General features: G+C 45.5%; 1 protein-coding gene across 14 annotated transcripts in view; it reads left to right on the forward strand.

Moving 5' to 3' along the window:
* LOC121586404 (microtubule-actin cross-linking factor 1-like) overlaps positions 1-21,536 on the forward strand; it is a 268,894-nt gene that overhangs the window by 102,082 nt on the left and 145,276 nt on the right. For all 14 annotated transcript variants that reach the window (XM_045226332.1, XM_045226336.1, XM_045226335.1 and 11 more), the window contains one exon: positions 17,186-17,247. In XM_045226332.1, coding sequence (XP_045082267.1) covers positions 17,186-17,247 — 62 coding nt within the window. The remainder of the gene's footprint in view (positions 1-17,185; positions 17,248-21,536) is intronic.

A 21,536-nucleotide genomic window follows, 5' to 3' on the forward strand; every position in this document is an offset into this window, starting at 1 on the left:
GAGAGAGCAGTGTGTGTGTGTGTGTGTGTGTGTGTGTGTGTGTGTGTGTGTGTGTGTGTGTGTGTGAGAGACGTGTGTGTGTGTTCACATGGCAACAGACTGGATTCAAAACACTGGAGTCTGGAGATTGCTTGAGTGGATGACATCATCATAAAGGGACACTTCCAGGACTATAAACGAGCACCTTCTCTTTTTGACTTCCTCATCATCTACCTCAACCAGCGTTTCTCTACAAGTACTTACTTCCTTTGCTCTCGAAGACTGAAGAAGGGAAAAACCCTCTTATTTCCAACTCAACGGCAGACAGTTTCCTTAACCTGCTGTTGCCACATCTTGACAGGATACAAATCTCAACCACTGGACTGCAGATACTTTTTAGTGCAGGAGGGAGAGAGCGAGAGAAAGAGAGGCTGTGTGAAAGAGCGAGAACCGCAGCTCTGAACCTGCTGTCTGCAGAGCCACTGCTCGACGACTGCATTTTAGAGCACAAGGTGTCTGTCTTGCACCAGGAATAGTGTGAACGAGAAAAAGAGAGCGACTGTGCCTCAGACCAGTGAGGTAGCAGGGGACAGGAGTGACTGAGGGAGTGAGAGAGAACAAGAGTGGAAGAACCAGAGAGAGGGGTTGGCAAGGCGGTCCTTGTCACAGGGGCAGGCTGTGACTTTGACACACACGTGTGACTGCTCCAGCGAGAGAGAGCTGGCCTGGAGTTTTGAAATTGCATTGACAGTAGGACTGGCGGAAGGAGAGCGGGAACAAAGGAGCGACAGAAAGAAAAAGACGACCCAGAAATAAGTCCCTCTGCTTGCCTGAGATGCCGGGAGACTAGTCCTTTTTGGGAGAATCAAATTCATTGGAATAGACTCTTGTTTTGACATTGTGGAAACTGGAATAGCAATTTGTTTACATTTCCTCTCTCTGGTTTGATACCTGACTTTGGAATGACACGTGGTCTTGCACTGGGAGAGAAATGAGGAAGTGCCTGTAGAAGCCAGGTAAAGGAAAGGGGAAAGAAATACAGAGGTGGAACGGTAAAAAGAAGGATGTGGCGGGACTACCATAATGAGTGCAGCCTCAATGCTCACCTGCACTCTCTCATGTGCTGTGCAGGTCAGTGCCGGTTCGAGTTGGTTCATTTAAAGTGTAATGTGTGTGTGAGAGAGAAACAGTATGTGTTTCTATGCAACTTTATATAACGGGTGGGTCTAATCCTGAATGCTGATTGGTTAAAACCGCATTCGACTTCGTCTCGTGCCTAACAACACCCGTGCCAATATATCATCCAAACACCGGTTTCTCAGGCATTATCACTTAAGTAGAGTATGAATGTGTCATGCATTGTACAGTAGGAAAGTGTTGTTTACATAGGCGTAATAAAACGTGTGGGTGTGTAGGCTGTCATCGTGTGTGTCCTGTGTTTGTACACTGTAGTAGAGTTGTGTACTGTTGACAACGCCTTGAGTTATTTGTGCACTATAATCAACCAATGTTGTTTACAGTGTGAAGACTCATTCTAGTAGTGGTAGTGTAAGTGAGCGTCCTTTCTGTGTGTGTGTGTTCTATTTGGACAGTGTGGAGGGGTGTATAACGCTGAACAAGGTCTCTCTGTGTGGTGAAATGTGTGCCTTTCCGTGGCTGTCACACATACAAACACAACACACACACAACCCTGTTGGTTTATAGGCTCTACCCATGGCAAAAGGGCTGTGACGGTCATGGAATTTCAGGTGTCGGTGATTGGCGTCTCATATATACGCGGCCATCGACATAACGGACTGGGGGGGGGGCACAACATTAGCAAAGAAACGACATTGGCTCATTTAGGCCTAACTGTCTTGCTCATAGGCACCATAAAAAATATAAAGCATTCCATGCAGCATCACATTTGTATACCTATGGAAAGATAACTGACTATTCCTTATGTGATTAGTAAATTGAATAGTCATAATTTAGGCTAATAATATAACTCGATCACTGTTCAATGCAGTGCGTGGTGGCGTAGGCTAGGCTGTATCAGATATGTTTCTTTTCCTTTCTTCGCACGGGATAAAAGTGGCCTTTTATAAAAACATTTAATGCAATTCTACTACACGTTATATGACTGGAGAGTTAGCAGAATCTTTTTTAATACGACTTTCAAGTGGCGCTGACCTAATGATAAAGACGGTATGCACACTTACTGGGGATATGGCTGCTGCTCCGCTGGTGCCAATAATACTGTTCGCTCAATTAAGTTGAGAATTTTAAGACGGATTAGTCTGTTCATTGTCTTCTCTTTGAAGCAATAGACAATTGCTTTCCGAACTGTTTTCCCGCGATTGTATTTTGAAATATTGCGATATGCCTGGCTGGACCTCACTTTCAATGACATTCGCAACTCTACAATCATCTATTTGGTAGCCTATTTGCCGCAGCCGCTGCCTTTCCACAGGCTATGTGATTTAAAACAATCCAAGGTTTAAAAAAATTATATTTAAGCTAATGATCTTCCGATCCTCCAAATCAAATAAAATAAAATACAATTTTATTGGCCACATGCGCTGAATACAACAGATGTAGACATTACAGTGAAATGCTTACTTACAGCCCTTAACCAACAATGCATTAATTTTTTTATAAAAAAGTAAAATAAAACAACAACAAAAAAGTGTTGAGAGAAAAAAAGAACAGAAGTAAAATAAAATAACAGTAGGGAGGCTATATATACAGTGGGGAGAACAAGTATTTGATACACTGCCGATTTTGCAGGTTTTCCTACTTACAAAGCATGTAGAGGTCTGTCATTTTTATCATAGGTACACTTCGACTGTGAGAGACAAAAATCCAGAAAATCACATCGTATGATTTTTAAGTAATTAATTTGCATTTTATTGCATGACATAAGTATTTGATACATCAGAAAAGCAGAACTTAAGATTTGGTACAAAAACCTTTGTTTGCAATTACAGAGATCATACGTTTCCTGACCAGGTTTGCACACACTGCAGCAGGGATTTTGGCCCACTCCTCCATACAGACTTTCTCCAGATCCTTCAGGTTTCGGGGCTGTCGCTGGGCAATACGGACTTTCAGCTCCCTCCAAAGATTTTCTATTGGGTTCAGGTCTGGAGACTGGCTAGGCGACTCCAGGACCTTGAGATGCTTCTTATGGAGCCACTCCTTAATTGCCCTGGCTGTGTGTTTCGGGTCGTTGTCATGCTGGAAGACCCAGCCACGACCCATCTTCAATGCTCTTACTGAGGGAAGGAGGTTGTTGGCCAAGATCTCGCGATACATGGCCCCATCCATCCTCCCCTCAATACGGTGCAGTTGTCCTGTCCCCTTTGCAGAAAAGCATCCCCAAAGAATGATGTTTCCACCTCCATGTTTCACGGTTGGGATGGTGTTCTTGGGGTTGTACTCATCCTTCTTCTTCCTCCAAACACGGCGAGTGGAATTTAGACCAAAAAGCTCTATTTTAGTCTCATCAGACCACATGACCTTCTCCCATTCCTCCTCTGGATCATCCAGATGGTCATTGGCAAACTTCAGACGGGCCTGGACATGCGCTGGCTTGAGCAGGGGGACCTTGCGTGCGCTGCAGGATTTTAATCCATGACAGCGTAGTGTGTTACTAAGGTTTTCTTTGAGACTGTGGTCCCAGCTCTCTTCAGGTCATTGACCAGGTCCTGCCGTGTAGTTCTGGGCTGATCCCTCACCTTCCTCATGATCATTGATGCCCAACAAGGTGAGATCTTGCATGGAGCCCCAGACCGAGGGTGATTGACCGTCATCTTGAACTTCTTCCATTTTCTAATAATTGCGCCAACAGTTGTTGCCTTCTCACCAAGCTGCTTGCCTATTGTCCTGTAGCCCATCCCAGCCTTGTGCAGGTCTTCAATTTTATCCCTGATGTCCTTACACAGCTCTCTGGTCTTGGCCATTGTGGAGAGGTTGGAGTCTGTTTGATTGAGTGTGTGGACAGGTGTCTTTTATACAGGTAATGAGTTCAAACAGGTGCAGTTAATAAAGGTAATGAGTGGAGAACAGGAGGGCTTCTTAAAGAAAAACTAACAGGTCTGTGAGAGCCGGAATTCTTACTGGTTGGTAGGTGATCAAATACTTATGTCATGCAATAAAAAGCAAATTAATTACTTAAAAATCATACAATGTGATTTTCTGGATTTTTGTTTTAGATTCCGTCTCTCACAGTTGAAGTGTACCTATGATAAAAATTACAGACCTCTACATGATTTGTAAGTAGGAAAACCTGCAAAATCGGCAGTGTATCAAATACTTGTTCTCCCCACTGTACAGGGGGGTACCGGTGCAGAGTCAATGTGCGGGGGCACCGGCTAGTTGAGGTACACTGCTCAAAAAAATAAAGGGAACACTTAAACAACACATCCTAGATCTGAATGAATGAAATAATCTTATTAAATACTTTTTTCTTTACATAGTTGAATGTGCTGACAACAAAATCACACAAAAATTATGAATGGAAATCAAATTTATCAACCCATGGAGGTCTGGATTTGGAGTCACCCTCAAAATTAAAGTGGAAAACCACACTACAGGCTGATCCAACTTTGATGTAATGTCCTTAAAACAAGTCAAAATGAGGCTCAGTAGTGTGTGTGGCCTCCACGTGCCTGTATGACCTCCCTACAACGCCTGGGCATGCTTCTGATGAGGTGGCGGATGGTCTCCTGAGGGTTCTCCTCCCAGACCTGGACTAAAGCATCCGCCAACTCCTGGACAGTCTGTGGTGCAACGTGGCGTTGGTGGATGGAGTGAGACATGATGTCCCAGATGTGCTCAATTGGATTCAGTCCATAGCATCAATGCCTTCCTCTTGCAGGAACTGCTGACACACTCCAGCCACATGAGGTCTAGCATTGTCTTGCATTAGGAGGAACCCAGGGCCAACCGCACCAGCATATGGTCTCACAAGGGGTCTGAGGATCTCATCTCGGTACCTAATGGCAGTCAGGCTACCTCTGGCGAGCACATGGAGGGCTGTGCGGCCCCCCTAAGAAATGGCACCCCACACCATGACTGACCCACCGCCAAACCGGTCATACTAGAGGATGTTGCAGGCAGCAGAACGTTCTCCACGGTGTCTCCAGACTCTGTCACGTCTGTCACGTGCTCAGTGTGAACCTGATTTAATCTGTGAAGAGCACAGGGCGCCAGTGGCGAATTTGCCAATCTTGGTGTTCTCTGGCAAATGCCAAACGTCCTGCACGGTGTTGGGCTGTAAGCACAACCCCCACCTGTGGACGTCGGGCCCTCATACCACCCTCATGGAGTCTGTTTCTGACCGTTTGAGCAGACACATGCACATTTGTGGCCTGCTGGAGGTCATTTTGCAGGGCTCTGGCAGTGCTCCTCCTGCTCCTCCTTGCACAAAGGCGGAGGTAGCGGTCCTGCTGCTGGGTTGTTGCCCTCCTACGGCCTCCTCCACGTCTCCTGATGTACTGGCCTGTCTCCTGGTAGCGCCTCCATGCTCTGGACACTAGGCTGACAGACACAGCAAACCTTTTTGCCACAGCTCGCATTGATGTGCCATCCTGGATGAGCTGCACTACCTGAGCCACTTGTGTGGGTTGTAGACTCCGTCTCATGCTACCACTAGAGTGAAAGCACCGCCAGCATTCAAAAGTGACCAGCCAGGAAGCATAGGAACTGAGAAGTGGTCTGTGGTCACCACCTGCAGAACCACTTCTTTATTGGGGGTGTCTTGCTAATTGCCTATAATTTCCACCTGTTGTCTATTCCATTTGCACAACAGCATGTGAAATTTATTGTCAATCAGTGTTGCTTCCTAAGTGGACAGTTTGATTTCACAGAAGTGTGATTGACTTGGAGTTACATTGTGTTGTTTAAGTGTTCCCTTTATTTTTTTGAGCAGTGTAGTTGAGGTAATATGTACATGTGGGTAGAGTTAAAGTGACTATGCATAAATCATTAACAGAGTAGCAGCAACGTAAAAATATGGGGTGGGGGGGGCAGCGCAAATAGTCCGGCTAGCCATGATTAGCTGTTCAGGAGTCTTATGGCTTGGGGGTAGAAGCTGTTGAGAAGTCTTTTGGACCTAGACTTGGCACTCCGGTACCGCTTGCCGTGCGGTAGCAGAGCGAACAGTCTATGACTAGGGTGGCTGGAGTCTTTGACAATTTTGAGGGCCTTCCTCTGACACCGCCTGGTATAGAGGTCCTGGATGGCAGGAATCTTGGCCCTAGTGATGCACGCACTACCCCCTGTAGTGCCTTGCGGTCGGAGGCCGAGCAGTAGCCATACCAGGCGGTGATGCAACCAGTCAGGATGCTCTCGATGGTTCAGCTGTAGAATTTTTTGAGAATCTGAGGACCCATGCCAAATCTTTTCAGTCTCCTGAGGGGGAATAGGCTTTGTCGTGCCCTCTTCACGACTGTCTTGGTGTGTTTGGACCATGATAGTTTGTTAGTGATGTGGACACCAAGGAACTTGAAGCTCTCAACCTGTTCCACTACAGCCCTGTCGATGAGAATGGGTGTGTGCTCAGTCCTCTTTTTTTCCCCGTAGTCCACAATCATCTCCTTTGTCTTGGTCACGTTGAGGGAGAGGTTGTTATCCTGGCACCACACGGCCAGGTCTCTGACCTCCTCCCTATAGCCTGTCTCATCGTTGTCGGTGATCAGGCCTACCACTGTTGTGTCGTCGACAAACTTAATGATGGTGTTGGAGTCGTGCCTGGCCATGCAGTCATGGGTAAACAGGGAGTACAGGAGGGGACCGAGGGGCCCTGGGGGTGGCACGTCAGGAAGTCCAGGATCCAGTTGCAGAGAGAGGTGTTTAATCCCAGGATCCTTAGCTTAGTGATGAGCTTTGAGGGCACTATGGTGTTGAATGCTGAGCTGTAGTCAATGAATAGCATTCTCACGTAGGTGTTCCTCTTGTCCAGGTGGGAAAGGGCAGTGTGGAGTGCAATAGAGATTGCATCATCTGTGGATCTGTTGGGGCGGTATGCAAATTGGAGTGGGTCTAGGGTTTCTGGGATAATGGTGTTGATGTGAGCCATGACCATCCTTTCAAAGCACTTCATGGCTACAGACGTCAGTGCTACAGGTCGGTAGTCATTTAGGCAGGTTATCTTAGTGTCCTTGGGCACGGGGACTATGGTGGTCTGCTTGAAACATGTTTGTATTACAGACTCAGTCAGGGACAAAATGTCAGTGAAGACACTTGCCAGTTGGTCAGCACGTGCTCTGAGTACACGTCCTGGTAATCCGTCTGGCCCTGCGGCCTTGTGAATGTTGACCTGCTTAAAAGTCTTACTCACATTGGCTACGGAGAGTGTGATCACATAGTCATCCGGAACAGCTGGTGCTCTCATGCATGCTTCAGTGTTGCTTACCTCGAAGCGAGCATAGAAGTGGTTTAGCTCGTCTGGAAGTCTTGTGTCACTGGGCAGCTCATGGCTGTGCTTACCTTTGTAGCCACATCCGACGAGCGTCAGAGCCGGTGTAGTACGATTCAATCTTAGTCCTGTATTGACTCTTTGCCTGTTTGATGGTTCGTCGGAGGGCATAGCGGGATTTCTTATAAGCGTCCGGGTTAGAGTCCCGCTCCTTGAAAGCGGCAGCTCTACCCTTTAGCTCAGTGCGGATGTTGCCTGTAATCCATGGCTTCTGGTTGGGGTATGTACGTACGGTCACTGTGGGGATGACGTCATCGATGCACTTATTGATGAAGCCAGTGACTGATGTGTTGTACTCCTCAATGCTATCTGAAGAATCCCGGAACATGTTCCAGTCTGTGCTAGCAAAATAGTCCTGTAACTTAGCATCTGCGTCATCTGACCACTTTTTTATTAACCGAGTCACTGGTGCTTCCTGCTTTAGTTTTTGCTTATAAGCAGGAATCAGGAGGATAGAGTTATGGTCAGATTTGCCAAATGGAGGGAGAGCTTTGTATGCGTCTCTGTGTGTGGAGTAAAGGTGGTCTAGAGTTTTTTTTTCCTCTTGTTGCACATTTAACATGCTGGTAGAAATTAGGTAGAACGGATTTAAGTTTCCCTGCATTAAAGTCCCCGGCCACTAGGAGCGCTGCCTCTGGATGAGCGTTTTCCTGTTCACTTATGGCCTTATACAGCTCATTCAGTGCAATCTTAATGCCAGCATTGGTTTGTGGCGGTAAATAGACAGCTATTAAAAATATAGAAACTCTCTTGGTAAATAGTGTGGTCTACAGCTTATCATAAGATACTCTACCTCAGGCGAGCAAAACCTAGAGACTTCCTTAGTAAATGATTTTGTGCACCAGCTGTTGTTAACAAATATACACAGACCGCCACCCCTTGTCTTACCGGAGTCAGCTGTTCTATCCTACCGATGTAGCGTATAGCCCGCTAGCTGTATGTTGTCCATGTCGTCGTTCAGCCACGACTCGGTGAAACATAAGATATTACAGTTTTTTATGTCCCGTTGGTAGGACAACCGTAATCTTAGGTCATCTAATTTATTCCCAAATGATTGAACATTAGCTAATAGGATTGATGGAAGAGGCAGTTTACTCGCTCGCCGTCGGATCCTTACAAGGCACCCCGACCTACGTCCACGATATCTCCGTCTCTTTCTCATGCGAATGACGGGGATTTGGGCCTTGTCGGGTGTCTGTAGGATATCCTTCGCGTCCGACTTGTTGAAGAAAAAATATTCGTCCAATACGAGGTGAGTAATCGCTGTCCTGATATCCAGAAGCTCTTTTTGGTTTTAAGAGACGATGGCAGAAACATTATGTACAGAATAAATTACAAATAACGCGGAAAAACACACATAATAGTACAATTGGTTAGAGGGATGTAAAACGGCAGCCATCTTCTCCGGCGCCATTCTGAGCTTTCTGGTGTAGCCAAGTATACGCATGTAACATGTAGGATTCCCAGAATATTTTATTAGGATTCCCGGAATCATTATTATTTAATTACAGTCGTTGGTTTAACCAGAGTATAATTGGCAAAATAAAACAAACAGGCTTATTTTGTTGTGACAATACAATGGGCCTATGGTAATGCAACATTGAATGATTCAAGGAAATTAGCCTATTTTATTAGTTTATTTTCTAGGGCATGTGAATAAAATTCTAAATGAACAATAATTTCAAATAGCATAGCTTATTCTTTTGATATCTGATCAAACTTAATTTCTCACCAGAAGGAGGCTGTGATTTGGGAGGTCAGCGCCGTCTGGGCCTTCACTAGGTCCCTCTTTTTTTTTGCCAGCTCTGCGAAAAAGTGCCCTCCAGCGTTCTACGTAGGTCTAGAGCCCAGCCTATGCATGTGCTCTCGCTGTTCATGCCGTTGGTGACGGCGAGATGGACATTGTGGCCAAAGTAATTTAGCCAAGGCCAGTTCAGTTGCCACACTTCAGCCAAAATGTTGGCCCCGTTGTCTGTGGTGATACAGGAACGTTTATTTTTGTCAAGGGCCCAGTCAAACAATCCCAAACGCAGGGCTTCGGCCAGGTAGTCGGCTGTGTGGGATTCCGGCATTTAGGTTGTTTGCAAACAGCGGGTTTTCAGTGTCCAGTCTTTCATGAGAGTGCACCGTCAGGCTTACTGTATGTAAGGAGTCATATTTACACTTGACCACATGTCCGGGGTCAGTGCAAAAAAATCTACGTCCTTTAGATCTGTCTGAACCTCCCCCTTCACCTTGTTGAACAAGGTAGGGACCACTGTTTGAGATAAATACTTTCTCCCCGATAACTCTAACTCATATAGTCTGTTGCATTTCTTTGAAGGTGGGTTTCTCCACTGTTCTGAAGGGCACCGTTCCTATTACTAAATAACGAGTTACACTGTTCGTCAGAGCTTGCCATTTATCGGTGTGCCATTTGTGGGGCTGGAGTTCTTAGTAGGTAGCCTATGGATTTTGCGCGTATTCTGCAAACAGGCTGGTCCAAGTCATCTGGTTCTCCATCGTTGTTAGGTTTGTAACTGAAAATACCCAAATAGGCAATGTTATGTATTGTTTTGCTATGAAAGCCATCTTTTTCACCTCACTGCTCCGATCTACTGTAACAATGAAAAAGGCCAGAGGTGATGGGCAGAGGCTACCCATCCACCCCCACCCTGTAGACTATAGGAGCTATAGTTATTAAATGTACCACCGGTCCCCACTTTTCATCCCACCCCCTCCCCTCTTCAATTAACTGAATTTACCTTTAAAGATTCTCTCCTATCAGCGCATATCGCGGATTTGCTGATTGCGGCCCATCAAAAGATAGTTGGAAAGAGGAGGAGATGTATGAAGTTTAATAGACTAAGTTAGCAAAGCGATACCATATAATCAATAGTTAACACTCTCGCTATGGGTAAAGTATATCTACATTAAAATAAAGTTGTTCAAACATTTTATATATTTATTTTACGGATGGTACCAGGTTTCCTCCAGACGTGATGCTTTGCATTCAGGCCAAAGAGTTCAATCTTGGTTTCATCAGACCAGAGAATCTTGTTTATCATGGTCTGAGAGTCCTGGTCTGAATACTTACGTAAATAAGGTATTTGTTTGTTAATTTTAATACATTTGCAAAAATGTCTAAAAACCTGTTTTCGCTTTGTCATTATGGGGTATTTTGTGTAGATTGCTGAGGACAGTTTTTTATTTAATCCATTTTAGAATAAGGCTGTAACGTAACAAAATGTGGAAAAAGTCAAGGGGTCTGAATACTTTCCGAAGGCACTGTATACTGTCACCAATAGCTGATTTTTATGAATACAGAGCCTAACCTAAATGTCGCAAAGAAAGCATAGTGTTTCTACTTTGCGGGCTAGGCTAGCTTACCAGGCAGGTTTGTTAACTGGGGCGTGCTTTCCTGTTGAAACAATTAGCAAGAGCATGGTGAAATGTGTGTGCCTGGGGCTTGCCCCCCTGAGTGATAAATTCATGAACTTCTTTGAGGAAAAGATCATGACCATTAGAAAGCAAATTACGGACTCCTCTTTGAATCTGCGTATTCCTCCAGGGCTTAGCTGTCCTGGATCTGCACAGCTCTGCGAGGGCCTGGGATCGGGAGAGACACTTAAGTGTTTTAGTACTATATCTCTTGACACAATGATGAAAATAATCATGGCCTCTAAACCTTCAAGCTGCATACTGGATCCTATTCCTACTAAACTGCTGAAGGAGCTGCTTCCTGTGCTTGGCCCTCCTATGTTGAACATAATAAACAGCTCTCTATCCACCGGATGTGTACCAAACTCACTAAAAGTGGCAGTGATAAAGCCTCTCTTGAAAAGCCAAACCTTGACCCGGAAAATATAAAAAACTATCGGCCTATATCGAATCTTCCATTCCTCTCAAAAAATTTCAGAAAAGGTTGCGCAGCAACTCACTGCCTTTCTGAAGACAAACAATGTATACGAAATGCTTCAGTCTGGTTTTAGACCCCATCATAGCACTGAGACTGCACTTGTGAAGGTGGTAAATGACCTTTTAATGGCGTCAGACCGAGGCTCTGCATCTGTCCTCGTGCTACTAGACCTTAGTGCTGCCTTTGACACCATCGATCACCACATTCTTTTGGAGAGACTGGAAACCCAAATTGGTCTACACGGACAAGTTCTGGCCTGGTTTAGATCCTACCTGTCGGAAAGATATCAGTTTGTCTCTGTGAATGGTCTGTCCTCCGACAAATCAACTGTACATTTCGGTGTTCCTCAAGGTTCCGTTTTAGGACCACTATTGTTTTCACTATACATTTTACCTCTTGGGGATGTTATTCGAAAACATAATGTTAACTTTCACTGCTATGCGGATGACACACAGCTGTACATTTCAATGAAACATGGTGAAGCCCCAAAATTGCCCTCGCTAGAAGCCTGTGTTTCAGACATAAGGAAGTGGATGGCTGAAAACTTTTTACTTTTAAACTCGGACAAAACAGAGATGCTTGTTCTAGGTCCCAAGAAACAAAGAGATCTTCTGTTAAATCTGACAATTCATCTAGATGGTTGTAAAGTCGTCTCAAATAAAACTGTGAAGGACCTCGGTGTTACTCTTGACCCTGATCTCTCTTTTGACGAACATATCAAGACTGTTTCAAGGACAGCTTTTTTCCATCTACGTAACATTGCAAAAATCAGAAATGTTCTGTCCAAAAATGATGCAGAAAAATTAATCCATGCATTTGTTACTTCTAGGTTAGACTACTGCAATGCTCTATTTTCCGGCTACCCGGATAAAGCACTAAATAAACTTCAGTTAGTGCTAAATACGGCTGCTAGAATCCTGACTAGAACCAAGAAATTTGATCATATTACTCCAGTGCTAGCTTCCCTACACTGGCTTCCTGTTAAGGCAAGGGCTGATTTCAAGGTTTTACTGTTAACCTATAAAGCGTTACATGGGCTTGCTCCTACCTATCTTTCCGAGTTGGTCCTGCCGTACATACCAATACGTACGCTACGGTCACAAGACGCAGGCCTCCTAATTGTCCCTAGAATTTCTAAGCAAACAGCGGGAGGCAGGGCTTTCTCCTATAGATCTCCATTTTTATGGAACAGTCTGCCTACCCATGTGAGAGACGCAGACTCGGTCTCAACCTTTAAGTCTTTACTGAAGACTTATCTCTTCAGTAGGTCATATGATTGAGTGTAGTCTGGCCCAGGAGTGTGAAGGTGAACGGAAAGGCTGGAGCAACGAACAGCCCTTGCTGTCTCTGCCGGGCCGGTTCCCCTCTCCACTGGGGTTCTCTGCCTCTAACCCTGTTGCAGGGGCTGAGTCACTGGCTTGCTGGTGCTCTTTCATGCCGTCCCTGGGAGGGGTGCGTCACTTGAGTGGGTTGAGTTACTGACGTGATCTTCCTGTCTGGGTTGGCGCCCCCCCTTGGTTTGTGCTGTGGTGGAGACCTCTGTGGGCTATACTCGGCCTTGTCTCAGGATTGTAAGTTGGTGGTTGGGGATATCCCTCTAGTGGTGCGGGGGCTGTGCTTTGGCGGAGTGGGTGGGGTTATATCCTTCCTGTTTGGCCCTGTCCGGGGTTTCTTCGGATGGGGCCACAGTGTCTCCGGACCGCTCCTGTCTCAGCCTCCAGTATTTATGCTGCAGTAGTTTATGTGTCGGGGGGCTGGGGTTAGTTGGTTATACCTGGAGTACTTCTCCTGTCTTATCCAGTGTCCTGTGTGAATTTAAGTATGCTCTCTCTAATTCTCTCGTTCTCTCTTTCTCTCTGAGAACCTGAGCCCTAGGACCATACGTCAGGACTACCGGGCATGATGACACCTTGCTGTCCCCAGTCCGCCTGGCCTTGCTGCTATTCCAGTTTCAACTGTTCTGCCTGCGGCTACGAAACCCCTACCTGTCCCAGACCTGCTGTTTTCAACTCTTTAATGATCGGCTATGAAAAGCCAACTGAGAGACCTGAGCCCTAGGACCATACGTCGGGACTACCGGCCGTGGTGACTCCTTGCTGTCCCCAGTCCGCCTGGTCTTGCTGCTATTCCAGTTTCAACTGTTCTGCCTGCGGTTATGGAACCCCTACCTGTCCCAGACCTGCTGTTTTCAACTCTTAATGATCGGCTATGAAAAGCCAACTGAGATTTATTCCTGATTATTATTTGACCATGCTTGTCACTTATGAACATTTTTGAACATCTTGGCATGGTTCTGTTATAATCTCCACCCGGCACAGCCAGAAGAGGACTGGCCACCCCTCATAGCCTGGTTCCTCTCTAGGTTTCTTCCTAGGCTTTCGCCTTTCTAGGGAGTTTTTCCTAGCCACCGTGCTTCTACACCTGCATTACTAGCTGTTTGGGGTTTTAGGCTGGGTTTCTGTACAGCACTTCGAGATATTAGCTGATGTAAGAAGGGCTATATAAAATAAAATTGATTGATTGATTGAGTTAAATGTTCATAACGAGGTGTGTGTGTGTGTGTGTGTGTCTCACCTTTCCCCACTGGGTTTGACCGCGTTCAGGTATTTGACCAGCATTTCCACTGTAAAAATCTTGTTTGAACAGACAAGCTTTTGAAATGCTGTCTTGTCAAATATCAGTCAGTCTTTATCAAAAAGAGTCCGCAAACAGATATAAAAGCTCACTAAGACCACTTGTGTTTGCGAACTGTAATGGGAATGTGTGTGAGAGAGTGTGTGTGTTCAGTTTTTAACGTGGTGTGTAATGTATGTAGACCTATCTGGGGAGAGGAAGCGAGACAACCTACAATACCAGTCAAAAGTTTGGACACACCTACTCATTCAAGGGTTTTTCTTTATATTTACTATTTTCTACATTGTAGGATAATAGTGAAGACATCAACTATGAAATAACACATATGGAATCACGTAGTAACCAAAAAAGTGTTAAACAAATCAAAATATATTTTATATTTGAGATTCTTCAAATAGCCACCCTTTGCCTTGATGACAGCTTTGCACACTCTTGGCATTCTCTCAACCAGCTTCATGAGGAATGCTTTTCCAATGGTCTTGAAGGAGTTCCCACATATGCTGAGCACTTGTTGGCTGCTTTTCCTTCACTCTGCGGTCCGACTCATCCCAAACCATCTCAATTGGGTTGAGGTCGGGTAATTGTGTAGGCCAGGTCATCTGATGCAGCACTCCATCACTCTCATTCTTGGTTAAATAGCCCTTACACAGCCTGGAGGTGTGTTTTGGGTCATTGTCCTGTTGAAAAACAAATGATAGTCCCACTAAGCGCAAACCAGATGCGATGGCGTATCGCTGCAGAATGCTATGGTAGCCATGCTGGTTAAGTGTGCCTTGAATTCTAAATAAATCACAGATAGTGTCACCAGCAAAGCACCCCCACACCATCACACCCCCTCCTCCATGCTTCATGGTGGGAACCACACATGCAGAGATCATCCGTTCACCTACTCTACGTCTCACAAAGACACGGTGGTTTGAACCAAAAATCTCAACTTTGGACTCATCAGACCAAAGGACACATTTCCAACGGTCTAATGTCCATTGCGCGTGTTTCTTGGCCCAAGCAAGTCTCTTCTTCTTATTGGTGTCCTTTAGTAGTGGTTTCTTTGCAGCAATTTGACCATGAAGGCCTGATTCATGCAGTCTCCTCTGAACAGTTGATGTTGAGATGGGTCTGTTACTTGAAGTCTGTGAGGCATTTATTTGGGCTGCAATCTGAGGTGCAGTTAACTCTAATGAACTTATCCTCTGCAGCAGAGGTAACTCTGGGTCTTCCTTTCCTGTGGCGGTCTTCATGAGAGCCAGTTTCATCATAGCGCTTGATGGTTTTTGCGACTGCACTTGAAGAAACTTTCAAAGTTCTTGAAATTTGCCGTATTGACTGACCTTCATGTCTTAAAGTAATGATGGATTGTCGTTTCTCTTTGCTTATTTGAGCCGTTCTTGCCGTAATGTGGACTTGGTCTTTTACCAAATAGGGCTATCTTCTGTATACCACCCCTACCTTGTAACAACAGAACTGATTGGCTCAAACGCATTAAGAAGGAAAGAAATTACACAATTAACTTTTAAGAAGGCACACCTGTTAATTGAAATGCATTCCAGGTGACTACCTCATGAAGCTGGTTGAGAGAATGCCAAGAATGTGCAAAGCTGTCATCAAGGCAAAGAGTGGCTACTTTGAAGAATCTCAAATATAAAATATATTTTGATTTGTTTAACACTTTTTTGATTTAGGTTACTACATGATTCCATATGTGTTATTTAATAGTTTTGATGTCTTCACTATTATTCTACAATGTAGAAAATAGTAAAAATAAAGAAAAACTCTTGTATGAGTAGGCGTGTCCAAACCTTTGACTGGTACTGTATCTCCCTACACATGGCCGCTCTGTGTCATAGCGTCACCACAGCAACCACATCAGCAGTGGAGCCTATCAAAGTCGAGTTGGGGAAGTACCAGCAGGAACTATTCTCTGATTTGATTGGTTGGCGCAAAGCAGAGAAGGGGAGAAAGCAGTCACTAGATAGCCATGCTATAAAGGACAAGAGTTTGAATATTGCCAAATATGAAATATTATGTGTTCTCATTATAGGGGGTTAAGATATACGGTTTGTATGTGTCTTGTGGTTTTGGTTAGTGGTTCAAATCATGTTAGCTGTTAAATACATCCACAACTTATGTCCTTTCTAACATTTGCCAGATAGTAACAACCAGGGGAAAGCGGGAAGAGGCATTCCATTGGAGGGAGTCAGATATGAACAGGAAGGCAGGAAACGCAAAGCTAACCGTCTGCATGCCATACATAGAGAGACCTAGATATGAGAAGAGGAGGCTCCATGGGCTGTGGGGGAGGGGGAGATAACAGCAACGAAGCCTGCCATCAGGCTCTATTCTGGGCATCGCTGTGTCACTCCTCTGGCCTCTGGATGGCGTGGTCTGAACTGAGCTCATAACAGACAAACCGAAATAGGCTGAGAGAGAGTCTGTGTGTGATGGAAAAAGAGTGAGAGAGAAAGCTTGAGTACATTATTTGGCGATATTGAATAAGCATGCGCGCGTGTGTGCGTGCGTAAGTGATAGTTCACGATTGAGTTGTAGAGTGTGTGAACACAAGGGGAGGGTGTGTGTATGAGTATGGAGGATAATCTAATAGCAGCTCTATGCCTGTCCGAGAGTTTTTGACAGAGTGAAGATGTAAAGATTTTGTCAACACTCCTTTTCACAATGTAACCCACATTACTGTCAATATAAAGCCATTGCTTCATTTTCTCCTCATCAAACCTTCCGAAATCACTGTTCAGGTCCAGAGGTTAGCAAGCTGGCTTGCTAGCCTATAATTTGACTGAGGTTAATTGATATAATTGGATCATTGATACTCTATGGATATAAACTCAGATCTTACTGTGTAGCATGCATCCTATGCTGTATCCATATGGACATTTTCCAGTGTCACCAAAGACGCTGCAGTGTCAACAAATGTAGTACTCACACAAAACTAAGGCACATTTCTTCCAGACGCTACCAAAGTCCTCCAGTTCAGACACACAGATTTAGTAGAGCGCTGCCTGCACCAGACAGCTAGCTTGGTTAAATCTAACTAAACGCTGCAATCCCAGGCTACCAGACAGCTTCAGTACAGAGAAGTGTTTCAGGGCAATGGAGAGTGAATCTAAATAATACAGGACTGAGGAATGACGCTGCACTATACTTGTTATATAATGAACTCTCTCCTTTTTCTCTCTCTCCCTCCCTCTTTTCTTCTCCAGATGAGCGAGACAGGGTGCAGAAGAAAACCTTCATGAAATGGGTGAACAAACATCTCATCAAGGTACGGTACAGAATTTCAGCATCATTCTGGGGGTTGGTGGGGGGTTGTGGTGCAATTGGGCACACATACACAAGCAGAGACGGATTGTGACTCAGACCATCATAGAAATTAATAAAGTAGAAAAGTAGTTCTAGATTATTTGGTAAATTCCACACTGTGCCTCCAGCACTGACTCAGTTTTTGTTTACTGTGTGCCTGGGTCTGTCTGCCCTGAGTTAAGGCTGTTATTATTTTTCTAATATTATAATTAGAGGTAGTAGCAGGCTGAGGTGACAGGGTGATATTACTGTCTGTCTGGCATTAAATCAATGTAATAGTTTATCTCTCACTGGCATTATGACTGGAAGTAATGGATTTGTCTGTCTCGGCTGTTGTGTCTGTATGGGGTTTTCGGTCTGGGTCTCTGTCTAGGTGCTTGTTTATTCCGGACTTTCTCTTTTTTTTCTTTTTTTTTGTCTGTCTATGTCTTGGTGCTCTTTCTCTCTCTCTCTACTTCTTATCTAAAGTATTTATAAGGAAGAACGTCTGTTAGGGTTGGGCGGGATCCACATTTTCATATAGTCATTCCGTCCTTCTCTCATTCCGGGATTTATGGTATTACCGGCTTAGTACACAAAGGGGCACCAAAACATGCATAAAAGACCATTGGGCGTCTATTACCAGAATGCTAACCAAATTTGCACAAGTAAGAGCGAATTTCCATGGAGGTTGCTAGCTAAATATGCTATGGAGCGCAAACAGGAAAACATTTAAAAAGTAGCTACAAACATTAACATTTATAGAAAAACTTCAAAGAAATAGTTTCAACGGTATTGAAAAACCATCCCGTGGCTATTTCCAAATACCCCGGTATACTCCCAAGCCTACTGTCTGTCCAATGGCCAACTGTTCATGTCCCCCCACCACCACCACACAACGCAGACGTAGATCACATAGACTGGGCATTCCACTACTTGACTGTGGAATGGGGCGTCTGACCTCATAACTCTAGTGTGCTGCGTATATCTATGCTGTAGTGTAATGTGTGTCCGACAGACTAAGGATGGGCACCAACGCTGACGATTGACAGGTGTTCCAACGTTGGCACACCTATCAATCGTCAATTCCTGTTGAACGCAGATTTGGTTAGTGGTCTCAGAAAAATTGTTTTATATTGAATAAGTTTGGTTACTAGCTAGCCATCTTTTGAGTTTGGATCCCGTGACACGGTTGGCATCAGTTGCTGAAACCGCTGCTATCTGTCCAGGGATCCTGCCGACCAAGGGTCTGAGGAGCTGCTTGGCATTATCTGCAGTATGACGCTACAAGCTTGGCACACCTGTATTTGGGGAGTTTCTCCCATTCTTCTCTGCAGATCCTCTCAAGCTCTGTCAGGTTGGATGGGGAGCGTCGCTGCACAGCTATTTTCAGGTCTCTCCAGAGATGTTTGATTGGGTTCAAGTCCAGGCTCTGGCTGGGCCACTCAAGGACTTTCAAAGACTTGTCCCGAAGCCACTCATGCGTTGTCTTGGATGTGTGCTTAAGGTCGTTGTCCTGTTGGAAGGTGAACCTTCGCCCCCAGTCTGAGGTCCTGAGCACTCTGGAGCAGGTTATCGTCAAGGGTCTCTCTGTACTTTGCTCTGTTCATCTTTCCCTCGATCCTGACTAGTCTCCTAGTCCCTGCCTCTGAAAAACAGCCGCACAGCATGATGCTGCCACCACCATGCTTCACCGTAGGGATGGTATTGGCCTTGTGATGAGCGGTGCCTGGTTTCCTCCAGACGTAATGCTTGGCATTCAGGCCAAAGACTTCAATCTTGGTTTCATCAGACCAGAGAATCTTGTTTCTTATGGTCTGAGAGTCCTTTAGGTGCCATTTAGCAAACTCCAAGCGGGCTGTCATGTGCCTTTTACTGAGGAGTGGCTTCCATCTGGCCACTCTACCATAATGACCTGATTTGGTGGATTGCTGCAGAGATGGTTGTCCTTCTGGAAGATTCTCCCATCTCCACAGAGGAACTCTGGAGCTCTGAGGGTGATCATCTGGTTCTTGGTCACCTCCCTGACCAAGGCTCCTCTCCCCCGATTGCGCAGTTTGGCCGGGCGACCAGCTCTAGGAAGAGTCTTGGTGGTTCCTTTTTTTCCTCCAATTTCAATTACGATCTTGTCTCAATTGCTGCAGCTCCCCAACGGGCTCGGGAGAGGCGAAGGTGGAGTCATGCGTCCTCCGAAACATGACCTGCCTAACCACGCTCCTTAACTCCCGCCAGCTTAACCCGGAAGCCAGCCGCACCAATGTGTCGGAGGAAACACTGTTCAACTGGCGACCGGGGTCAGCCTGCAGGCACCCGGCCCGCCACAAGGAGTCACTAGGGCGCGATGAGCCAAGTAAAGCCCCCCCGGCTAAACCCTCCCCTAACCCGGACTACACTGGACCAATTGTGCGCCGTCCTATGCCGGTTTTGGCACAGCCCGGGAATGAGGTAACGCCTCCAGCACTGCGATGCAGTGCCTTAGACCGCTGGGCCACTCTGGAGGCCCGGTTCCAAACTTCTTCCATTTAAGAATAATGGAGGCCACTGTGTTCTTGGGGATCTTCAATGCTGCAAAAATATTTGGTTCCCTTCCCCAGATCTGTGCCTCGACACAATCCTCTCTCGGAGCTATACGGACAATTACTTCGACCTGATGGCTTGGTTTTTGCTCTGACATGCACTGTCAACTGTTGGACCTTATATAGACAGGTGTTTAAAAGCGATACGATACCAAAGCGATACGTCTTTAGTCTCTTGTAGTCTAGCATGGAATAGAATGAATCATGTATGTTCCTTTTATAGTCCTATCAGTCTAGTTCCTCTACACTGTTGACAGTCCACCCTAGCGCAGGTGTTTACATAGCACATAGCCACAGAGCTCAGTTCAGTAGAGAGGCTGACAGACAGTACATCACCCAGTCAGTCTACATGTTCCTGTGTTTGTCTTGGCACTCTCTATTCACTGATGTAACCTGACTGCACCCATGTTTATAATGCAACCAATCTCCTCACATCAGCTGACAGACAGGTGGCTGTGGTTGGGGTGTGTGTGCCGTCATGTGGTCAGGACCGTGTTCATGGCTGCCTCTGGGAGTGTGCTTGTATGCATTGGGGTGTGTTTGTGTGTGTGTGTGTGTGTGTGTGTGTGTGTGTGTGTGTGTGTGTGTGTGTGTGTGTGTGTGTGTGTGTGTGTGTGTGTGTGTGTGTGTGTGTGTACAGATCAAACACACATCCATGTAAACACTGCCCTCACTGCAAACTGTGGTTTTAGGGACCTGTGTTGACAGCTCGCAAGGAATGCAATGACACAACTAGGGCCGGTTTTCCAGACACAGATTTAACCTAGTCCTGGTCTAAAAAGCATCTCCATATAAATAGCTTTTTAGCTCAGAACTAGGCTTCATCTGTTTCCGAGAAACCGGCCCTTAGACACACACATACAGTAAACCAATACCAGACAAGGCAAGTAGCTGTGGAATTGGTTGAATAAGGAAGAATATTGAATTATGCTTATTGAATCTGAGAGGCAGAGAAATGGTTCCAGTAAATTGAGTGAAGATGACAACACACACACCTCTCGCTCTCTCTCCTACTCTCTCTCTCCTACTCTCTCTCTCCTACTCTCTCTCTCCTACTCTCTCTCCTACTCTCTCTCTCCTACTCTCTTTATCTCGCTCTCTCCTACTCTCTCTCTCCTACTCTCTCTCGCTCTCTCTCCTACTCTCTTTCTCTCTCTCTCCTCTCTCGCTCTCTCTCCTACTCTCTCTCTCCTACTCCTTCTCTCGCTCTCGCTCTCGCTCTCTCTCTCTCTCTCTCTCTCTCTCTCTCTCTCTCTCTCTCTCTCTCTCTCTCTCTCTCTCTCTCTCTCTCTCTCTCTCTCTCTCTCTCTCTCTCTCTCTCTCTCTCTCTCTCTCTCTCTCTCTCTCTCTCTCTCTCTCTCTCTCTCTCTCTCTCTCTCTCTCTCTCTCTCACACACTCTTTGTGTTATCGCACGAGAGATCATCATTTCCAGTCAGAAAACCCCTTCATGAGACACTACATGACCAAAAGTATGTGGACACCTGCTCGTTGACCATCTCATTCCAAAATTTGATTTTATAACCTGTCAGCAACGGGTGTGGCTGAAATAGCCGAATCCACTAATTTGAAGGGGTGTCCACATACTTTTGTACATTAAGACTCAATTACACATCCCCTCTTTTTCATCACTCATGGAGGCCACGCTCAAACACATGGATGGATAGAGGGTGAGGGAGAGCGAGAGAGAAAAAGATA

Source organism: Coregonus clupeaformis, chromosome 17 (genome assembly GCF_020615455.1).
Source record: "Coregonus clupeaformis isolate EN_2021a chromosome 17, ASM2061545v1, whole genome shotgun sequence".
NCBI classification, from domain to species: domain Eukaryota; kingdom Metazoa; phylum Chordata; class Actinopteri; order Salmoniformes; family Salmonidae; genus Coregonus; species Coregonus clupeaformis.